This window comes from Oryctolagus cuniculus, chromosome 1, assembly GCF_964237555.1.
Source record: "Oryctolagus cuniculus chromosome 1, mOryCun1.1, whole genome shotgun sequence".
In the NCBI taxonomy this organism is placed as follows: domain Eukaryota; kingdom Metazoa; phylum Chordata; class Mammalia; order Lagomorpha; family Leporidae; genus Oryctolagus; species Oryctolagus cuniculus.
Window position 1 is genome coordinate 168,718,302 of NC_091432.1, and position 10,087 is coordinate 168,728,388.

A 10,087-nucleotide genomic window follows, 5' to 3' on the forward strand; every position below is an offset into this window, starting at 1 on the left:
CGGCCCAGCGCTGCTCCTCCTCCCGGGCTTCTCCAGCACCGACTCAGCACCTATCAGCGCCGCCCCCCGGCCCCTGGCCCAGCCCATCCTCGGACACGTGTGAGGGTTTGTTTGTGTCGGTCTGTCAGTCCCACCGGGGACCCGGCTCGCTTACCGAGAGAGAAGCGCCAACTTCTGCTCCAGCATCATCTCCAGCTTCTGGCCCTGTTTGGAGATCCAGTGGTCCACTCCATGCAGGCGGTAGCACGTCTCCAGCATGGACCTGAAGTCGGCCACGAACTCCGTGATGCCCCCGTACTGGCCGCTGGCGAACTTCTCCTCCATCTTCAGCAGTGACATGCCTGGCCCCGGCGGCGGCGGGAGGGCGCGACTGCCTCGGCCCCCGCTGCGCGGCCCCTCGGCCACCTCCTCCTCCCCGGGGGCAACGCCCCCCAAGGGCTGCAGGAAGGGGCCGGTGAGGCCCCGGTGCTTCTCCTGCAGGAACTCGCCCAGGATGCGGTAGCCCTGCTGCAGCTCGTAGGTCAGCTCCTGCTCTTTGCAGCCACCGCCCCCGACCACCATCTCCTCCTCCTCCGTCTCCTCCTGGCCGTCCGCGTCCTCCAGCGAGGCCGACTCTGAGGCCGGGGCGGCCGCCGCCGCCGCCACCTCCTCCTCGTCCTCCTCCTCGGTCGCCGGTGGCGGCCGCTCCTCCTCCCCGGCCGGCTCCATCTCCCCCGGCATCTCGGGCGCGCTCATGCCCCCGGCAGGCCCAGGCTGGGCGGTGTGGAGCGGCCGCTCGAGGCGCCGGGGGACGCGCGAGCGCGGGCCGCTTCCTCACCGTCCGGTCGCGCCGCGCAGCCCCTGCCGCATCGGGCCTCGCGCTCCTCCGCAGCCGGCTCGACTCGGTGCGCGCGGGGGTCTCGAGCTCGCCGCCGGCGGGGCGGGGTTACATGGCGCGCGGGGGAGGGGGGAGAGAAGAGGAGAGCCTAGGTGCCCTCCTCTCCCCTCCCCCCGGCGGCGGCGCTCGCGCGGCCCTCGCCCGCCTCACCCCTCCGCGCCCCGCCCGTCCGCCCGCTCCTCACCCGCCGGGCCCGACCCGGGCCGCCGCGGCCTCGGCGCCCCACCCCCTCCCGGGCCAGTGGGGGGCTGGGAGGGGGCGAGGAGGAAGAGGGGGGTCTCCTCTTGCCTCCCCAGAGAGGGCCGCAGCGCTGGGCCGCGGCGGCTTCGGCTCCTCCTCTCCCTCAGACCCCCTCCCGCGCCTCTACCTGCGGGGGACCTGGGCAGGAGGAGGCGGCGCGCGGACGCGGCCCGGCGACAACTGTCAGTTAGAAGCCCCGCTGGGCGGGGGAGAGGGGTAGAAGGGGAGGGGCAGAGAGGGAAGGGGGAGGGCACTCGGCCCCCCCGCTGGGGAGAGCCGTGGAAGGAGGCTAAGAAAGGGGCGCCGTCGCCACCCCCGGCGCGCATGCGCAGTAGACGACTTTCTTTTCTCCCCGCCCCCATCGCGTCCCGCCCAGGTACGCGAAAGCGGACTTCGGCTCAGCCACAGGCCCCAAGGCCGGGTGGTTGCGCGGCCCAATGATGCAATCAGCTAGTAGACGATTGTAAGGGGCGGGGTGGAGGAGGGAGCAAGGCGCCTGCGCAGGCTTACTCGCCAGGCTACGCGACCCAGGGTTCTAAAAAGCCAGGGCAACAAGAGAATTCATTTTCGAGACCGCTGTCAGCCTTGAAAGTAAAACTAACCCTGCAGGACGTTGCTAGGTAATTTTTATTAATGGGAAGTTAATAATGAGAAAGCAGAAAATGTAAATCCTCGTACAATTTAAATCCCCTTGGCATCCCTCCTTCCTGCAACTGCTGGTCTTTCACAGGAAACTCCAAGTCTTGAAAAGTTTAGAAAGGAAGTCCGAGGACTCGACCGCACGTTCACATGCCAGAGCAAAGCAGTTGCTCTGCAGAACCCTGCTCTCTGAAACTCCCAGTTCTAGTTCTTAACACCAGTTCTCCTGGAAACCAACACGATGTTTTCTGTTCAAATTAAAAAACAAACATTTCCACATTCTGGATTCTTGACTTCTGCCAAGAATAAAGGGAATTACATGCTTGAGACTAAAAGCAGTGTCCAAAATTTTCAATTCTGAGCTATACAGCATTAAATAGTCGTTGGCAGGGCCTTACAATTTTGCTACACAATTTAAAATTAACTGTTTAGAAAATGACTAAAAAGTGGACTTATTATTTTGCATGTCGCTTGAAATAAGTGGATTAATGGTTCCATAAACTATATACTATAATTTTCTCATGCTGTCTGAAAGTTGCACTGTTACTTTTTCTACTCATAAAGAACCCTCTCACTTGAAATGCAGACTTAAAACACAAAAACAAAATTACAGAAACTGTATTTTACAAGTAAAATGTACAACTAAATGGCTCAGAAGCTTGTTTATTTCTCATTACTATGATATTTAAAGCACTGATAAAATTCAAAACCTCAATACTTTTTTCTGTCCAGTGAATTAAATATGAGTCATAGCTAAGTGACAAAGTGGCAGCATTTTGGGGTTTTCAAGGTATTGACACTCCCCTGTTTTACACCCCTCCCCATTATCTAGCATTCCTCTCCTCTCACCAGTGAGGCATTTGTAACTTTCTAAGCATTTCATATCAGAACCCACAGATGCACCTCAGCTCACAGGAATATAGGAAGGGATCAGTCCTGACTGCGCAACTGGCAAATGTGTCTGACTGGATGCCCTCATTTTTTTTGCTCAAGAACCTGGAGTCCTCCCTACCCAAGCAAACGATTTCCTTTTCTTCTTTAGTCATGAGCTCTATTTCATGATTCTTATATATTAGCTTACATTATTGAACCTTGTGCTACTGCACAATTTGTATTACCTCCTTTACTTCTCACAACACACAACACCAAAATTTAAATCTAGGTGTGCCATACTTCAAAACCCCAGGAACCTAATTCCTAGCTGCCTGGCAGAATTTCTAATTGCTCATACACAAAAGTGTAGGGAACTCACCTAAAAAATGTTGATCAAAGTCTTGTTAATTAAGGTATATAAAAGAGAAAGATGCCTGTAGAAGGGAGCTCAACTACAGATCTTGAAGAGGCTAAGCTGATAGTAATCCTAGTTATTATGAAAGTAGGATTGAGTCCTTGGACTTAGAAAAAAGCTTTATTATACAAGATATATATCGATTGTAGGTAAATTGAATACTATAGATAAATGAGGAAAAAAATGCCCTTTAATCCCACCACCCAGAGACAACATCTCTATTAACAACTTTGATGTAGCATTTTTCTATTTATTCATCTATACCTTTTTACTTTAAATAAACTTAAAATTGGGACCATTCAACATACAATGTACTGAACTTTCTTTCCCCCCATTAATAAATAACTACAAACAATTGGACGGGAATTGCATATCTAAAATCTCAACTTTATATCCCTGTCCATAATGGTCTAGATGGCTTCCCCATCTGAACTGGTATGGAGTGAACTGTGAAAATTCTAACGTAAAAGGAATTACAAACTATAAAAAAGAACACAGTAGAGGTACAAACAACATCTGTAACAGTGATAATTTATTGAGCACTTACTAGGTCTTAAATATTTGCTAAATACTTTACATACACAGTACTCACAAGCGCTCCAGGAAATCACAATGAATGTGTTTTTAAGTTTTGGACCAATGATTTGCTGAGTAGAAAGCTTTTTTCTACCCTACAAAAAGCTCAACATTAAAGACCAACTATTCCAATTAATGTAATTGGCCCTGGATTTATAGAACTGCTTTTTTAAAATGCACATCTATGGCTAAATAACTAGTCTCAAAGCTGTTTTCTTTTTCATGTTTTCTGATAAAATTAAGTTTGCTTCTCTTTCACTCTCACAATAAAATACTCTTCAGTGCTACTATAGAATCTAGCATGACATCTTCAAAATAGAAATCTATTTAAGCCCCATTCTGAATCAGGGCTCCTTTTGCTGAGCTGCTTTGCAGGGAGAAAACTGGCATACATAAACAAAGCAATACTCTGCTGAAACATATAACACTGACTGACTCCCACACATATTGATTACTTACTATTTGTTGAACACTGTGTTACAGTATGTTACATGCTACCAATATTAGGTGGACAAAGACTCCTTTTTCAGAAACTGTGATTCTTTGAGTCCTGAATAACTTAGAAAAAAAAAGACAGTTTGGCTAAGGAGTTTTGAAGGTTCTCATAACTATCAGCTAGACATCTTGGAACTAGAATATGATTATGTCCTGCCTAGTTCTCAGGAGTACAGTATGAAAAAATTCACATTTATTATAGAGAAAACTCCCACAACCACTGCACTATCTCAAAACTCTCTCAGTTTTAGTATCCTCCCATTATCATGAAAGCCAAAAGTATTATCAAGGAGGAATAAACCTGCTGCTATTTCCTTCACCTTATTCCAAAGATGTTTGTCCCAGAAGTTCTTCTATATTATCTTCAGGAGCTCTTAGCATCTTATGATAGTCAGCATGACATCTTTAACACCAAATATACTGCTTTTGCAGCATCAATAGTTCAGACAAACAATAATTTACATAATTCACATTAATTGGGCAAAAGGTGACAAACATTCTAAGACAACTGGAAGCACAGGCTATCACCAAGGTCTGTGTTTAAGAGAGAAAACATGCGAGGTAAACAGAAGACTTTAACACTGACTAGTCCTGGAGGAAACATGGGGAAGTAATATATAAACTGCTTGACAGGGAAAGAACAGTTTTCTCATTTATAATGGGACCCACTCACAACACTTATTTGTAGTTACTTTTAGAATAGATGATAAATTCAAGTAATATTGAAGTGCTTCAAGCAAAATTTAGCAACTCCTGTAAGGCTTCCTGTTGTTCATCATTGAGTTGGGATATGCATTCCAACCATAATTCTTCAGAAGTCTGTACCTGTCGGATGACATTAGCTAGGCGTTTGGCACAAGGATCTTCAAAGTTAATAGTCTCATTAATTTTTCCTTCGGCAATTATACTAATTATTTTGGGGAGATTGGAATTATTTGGACCAATTACAACTGGGTGGTTACTTTCAATTAAGTCACAGAGAAAACTCAAAGTCTGAAGAGCTTCCTCTTTATCTTCATGCAGTGGAAGCCATGATAACCAATGTGGAAGAACTTCATCCACATTTATACAGTTAGGCTTAAACTTCAAAATCTTCCCTATTGCTGAGATACAGTTCTCTGTAGCAATGACATTTTTTTTGGTTTTGGAATTTGCACACTTAATAACTTTTACCAGCAGTGGAACAGCTTCTGAACATAAAGAACGATAATCATCGCCACCAAACTGTGCCATAACACCCAGGCCATAAGCAGCAGCTTGCCTGACTTCAGGGTTGTTATCTCTCATATTTAGCAGCATTGGCCACCGAAAATATTCTACATATTTAAATGAAGTTGGACTGCAGTGCTCTATGATATCATCAAATATGCACAGTCCCCACTGCCTGTCTGGCCATGGCCTACTTGAACAAATTAGATTGACAATTAATGGAAGTAACTGTTCAAACCATGGTAAAATCTTTTCCTTGTAAGTACTAAATAATGAGTGCAAAATATCTGATACTTTGGTCAGAATATAAACATCACATTCATCCTCATCTTGCAGAGACATCTCAACCTGTTGGTCATAGTTTTCTTCCTGTCTCTTCACCTGTCGCAATTCTTGGTTTTTAAAGTGTCCCTCAAGTTTTGCTTTCAATATTCCTCCCAGTTCTTCCAAATGTTCATCATTAAGGCAACCATCTCCCATTACTTCAATGGACTTTGCGAAAGAATTCATTATTTCTGAGAGTACATCTGTATCAGGTTCAGTCCCAATAGCCTTGATTAAGGGATCACATATAAACTGCCACATCTGTGAAAGATACTCTGGGCTATGCAGTTTTGCACATTCCAGGAGAAAAGGCATGGATTCTGCTGCTGCCACTCGAACATTGTCATGGAAATAAAATTTCAGTAAAGGAACCATAAGTTTCACAACTTGTTCTGTATATTCCACAAATCCTTCTTTTAACTCCTTAGCATAGTAAACCAACATCTGACAAGCAGTTGCTTTTGCTTCAAGTCCTGAAGTTTTAATTCCAAAACTTTGCTGGTCTCCAAGATTCACAAATTGCCAGCCATCATCATCACTCATGTTCTCAACATCTTGTGTGTCTAGGAGAGCAACATCAGGTTTAGCCGAAGCAGTCTTAATAAGAGGCTCAATAACCAGTGGCAGGTACTGTTGAAAATCTTTTCCAAGAATTTTACACATTCTAGCCCAAGCTGAAACCATGTACGAGGTCTGAGGGTCATCATCTTCCATATTATTTAAATCTGATTGTGTCTTCAACAACAGCTGCATCACATTTGATGCATCCTGCAAAAATTTTTCCTTCCCAACAGCAAGGCCAACATGGCTAATGCACTCAATAGTTTTTCCTCTCAGAAGCTTGAGGTCCTTCTGAATGGCAAGCTCAACAATGTGCTTTAGTGAGGGCATAAATATATCATAATATGGGACAAATTTTTCTTCTATTGTATCGGCAACTGAGGCAATGGTTGTCACAAGTTGTTCTAAAGCCAACTTAGTTCCATTGCGAATCAACTCCTGAAGTTTAATCACCAAGATGGAATGTAGATTTTTTACCATATTATCCAAATACAGAACTAGCAATGATTTGGGGCAGTCTTCAATAAAAATAATAAGAGCAGAAGCCGCATGTGACTGCACACGCTGATTACCTTGATTTTCCATGGTACGCAACAGAGCTGCAATGACTGTTTCATGGAATTTCTTTTGGAAACTGGGCGCAAAGTCTGTAGCCATCTGTCCAAGTGTAGTACAGGCTGCAGCCCTCACCCTTGGATGAGGATCCTGAAGAAAAAGCAGAACAGAGTTAACTGTCTCATCTAGAATTGGTTCCATTTGCTGATGGCATCCTTCTCCAATGGCAGATAAGGCCATTAATCCGGCATGTCGGTATTTCCAGTCAGGGCTCTGAAGCATCTGCAGGATATGCTCCTTGGTCATTGGTAAAACAATTTTTCCACCAAGTCCACAAGCCAGTCTGTCTAGTGCACTCTCAGCAGCAACTGCATTGCTGTCAAAATCATCTTCCTCCATTTCATCAGCATTTACCCAGTCCTCATCATCTTGTAGATCAACCATCATTGCTAATATAAAAGGAATTGCCTGTGCAATAATATTTGTATGTTTTTTCAACATTGGGGTTGCAGTTTCAGACAAAGTCACTATTACTTCGAGGGCCAGCTGGCGTTGCAGATTACTGAGCCTAGAGTCTCCACATAACTTCAGACTCAATTGTAGGGTATCTTCCAAGTAAGGACCCAAGTACTTAGGTACCGTATCCGCAATTTCAACAAGGGATTCTAGCACTGAATCATCATCTTGGTAGCATGAGTCATTAACAGCCTGTAAGATTCCAGGAAGCAAGTCTGCAAAGTCTTTGAAAAGAGCAACATTATTCTCGTTAGCAAGGACAAACGCAGCAGCAGCTCTAGCGGATAATGTCCTGATTGCTGGATGTTCTTGATCTTGAATACACTGGTCCAATAACCGTTTGATGATATCCAAATCGTGCCGCTCCTGGTTCCCAAAAATCCCAGGAAAGTGCCAGAAAACGTGAAGTGCAACTTCCCACAGAACCACATTTTTAGAGTAGACAGAATCAATAAGAAACTTCAGACCTTCTGGCCAGTGGTTGGTGCCATCCTCATCAATCAAATTCCTGGCCAGCACCGCAAAAATATCACAAAGTTTTTTCCTCATGCTAGCATGCGTTTCTAACTTAACAGCCAGTATCAGCTCAATCTTGACATCCCTCTGCACATCAGAAGGCAGATTTGGATACACCTCCTCAAACCCAGAGGACAAAAGCCGTCGTAGCAGTGCGGCAGCCATTTGTCTCACCTCATAACCCGCTCTTCTATTTCTGACGGCATCTAAGAGGAATGTAGTTTTACACAGACCTGGGATATTTTCATATATTTCCTCTGCTTGTCTCCGCACCATACAGCTTGGATTGATCAGGTTCTTCAGAAGCTGGTAAAACTCTTGCTTTTCTGACACGGCCGCCGGCACCCCTGCAGCCCCGGCCGCCGCCATCGCGTTCTGTCAAAGCTACCGCGACCGGGGAGGGGGAGGGGTCTGCGGCTCGAAGCAGTGACGTCAGCGAGGCGCCGGCGGGGATGGGCGGGGGAGCTTCTCCCTCTGCCTGGGTGCTCTGGGAGTGCATATGCTCCGGAGAGCTGGGTGGTAGCCAGCTGAGGCCCCAGGGGCATCTTCCATTTTTTTCCAGTCAGGTAAAAAAAAAAACCTGCAAAGGGGGGAAAAAAGAAAAGGAAATGTTAGTATTGATTAATTGATTATATTTACATGGGATTATGAGTGATTTTTAAATTTCTAAACGATATTGGTGCTAGCTTAATTTTAAAACAAGCACACCTTGAAAATCAAGTAAAAGAAGCCAATCACAAAAGGCCACATAGTGTATGGTTTCACTTATTTGGAAGATCCTGAATAGGCAAATCTATATAGATAGAAGTTAGGATTGCCAGAGGCTGGGGGAGGGAAGAAAGAATGCTGTCAAGGGATTTCTTTCTCAGTGATAAAAGTCTTAGAAAATTGATTGTGGTGTGTGATTATACTAAAAAACCATTCAGTTGTACAAGTTAAATCATGAATTTTATGGCATATGAATAATACTGCAATGAAGTCATTTATAAGATTATAAGTGAAATACAGGGGGAAAATATCCCACAGTGATTTCCTCCCTTCTACCGTATCTAATGCAGGACAGTGATGCTCAAACTCTGATGTGTATCAGAATCATTTGGCCTATGGACAACTGAGTACAAATTTTAGTGTAAAAGTAACCTGAACTGGTAATTCGACTTGAGTCCAGGTCTTAACTCTAAATTGATTTTGCATCTTTGCTTACGTTACTTAAGAGTTTCCTTGCATGTTGCCTAAACTGTAAGGGAAGAGGACTGGAGCCAGCATTGATATGGAATTCCAGTGTGGCAAACCAGAGCTTAACCCACTGTGCCACATTGATGGACCCCCTGAAAGCTTTCACTGGGCTAAACCAGATAATCTGAATATAAAAAAGAATAATAGCTACAATAGATTGAACACATCAAAATATAAAAATGATTAATTTCTAATATTAAAAAACTAACACTTCATATAACTCATTGATCAACTTTGGAAGTTACTATCTCTGAAAATTCATAAAGAGAAATAATCAGTTTTTCCGCATTTCCTATAAAAGTATATATTTAAGAATAACTGATGTTAGTCAAAGGGATCACATAAACAAGACTAATGTCTGCTAATACTAGCTGAAAGAATTAAAAACGAGAGAACGATCCAACATGGGAAGCAGGATACACAGCAGACTCATAGAATGGCAGATGTCCTAAATAGCACTCTGGCCTCAGAATCAGCCCTTAAGACATTAGGATCCGGCTAAAAAGCCCATGAGAGTATTTCAGGCATGGAAAGCCAAGACATTCTGGCAAAAAAACAAACAAACAAACAAAAAAAAAAACCACAAACACCTAAATGAAAGATCTCTGCAAGTGAGATCCCAGTAGAAAGAACGGGCCATCAAAGAAGGAGGTACCTTTCTCTGAAGGGAGGCGAGAACTTCCATTTTGACTATGACTTTGTCTAAATAAGATCAGAGTTGGCAAGCTCAAAAGGCTTCCATAGCCTTGGCAACCTATGACTGGAGCCTAGGGTGATTACTGACACCATAAACAAGAGTGTCAATTGTTAAATCAACAACAGGAGTCACTGTGCACTTACTCCCCATGTAGGATCTCTGTCCTTAATGTGTTGTACAATGTAAATTAATGCTATAACTAGTACTCAAACAGTACTTTACACTTTGTGTTTCTGTGTGGGTGCAAACTGACGAAATCTTTACTTAATATATACTAAATCGATCTTCTGTATATAAAGAGAATTGAAAATGAATCTTGATGTGAATGGAATGGGAGAGGGAGCAGGAGATGGGAGGG

The 10,087-nt window shown here is 44.4% G+C and overlaps 2 protein-coding genes across 7 annotated transcripts in view; both read right to left on the reverse strand.

Annotated features, from left to right (window-relative positions):
• Positions 1-1,471, reverse strand: part of BRD10 (bromodomain containing 10) — a 117,827-nt gene extending 116,356 nt beyond the window's left edge. Inside the window, exon 1 of one of the 5 annotated variants that reach the window (XM_070051782.1) lies at positions 155-1,471. In XM_070051782.1, the coding sequence (XP_069907883.1) occupies positions 155-735 (581 nt within the window). In that variant the 5' untranslated portion in view covers positions 736-1,471. The remainder of the gene's footprint in view (positions 1-154) is intronic. The other 4 variants (XM_051845917.2, XM_051845904.2, XM_051845908.2 and 1 more) reach the window with 4 other exon arrangements.
• A 2,088-nt stretch (positions 1,472-3,559) lies between these two features.
• On the reverse strand, positions 3,560-8,217 carry RANBP6 (RAN binding protein 6). 2 transcript variants are annotated; one of them, XM_008255034.4, is made up of 2 exons: positions 8,030-8,217; positions 3,560-6,914 (listed from the first exon to the last, which is right to left on the reverse strand). In XM_008255034.4, exons 1-2 carry the CDS (start codon positions 8,163-8,165, stop codon positions 6,823-6,825), a joined length of 228 nt encoding a protein of 75 aa, XP_008253256.2. In that variant the 5' UTR covers positions 8,166-8,217; the 3' UTR covers positions 3,560-6,822. The 2 variants fall into 2 exon arrangements, with proteins under 2 accessions (XP_008253256.2, XP_002708145.1); XM_002708099.5 differs by having other exon boundaries at positions 3,560-8,202.
• Between the last annotated feature and the right edge of the window lie 1,870 nt (positions 8,218-10,087).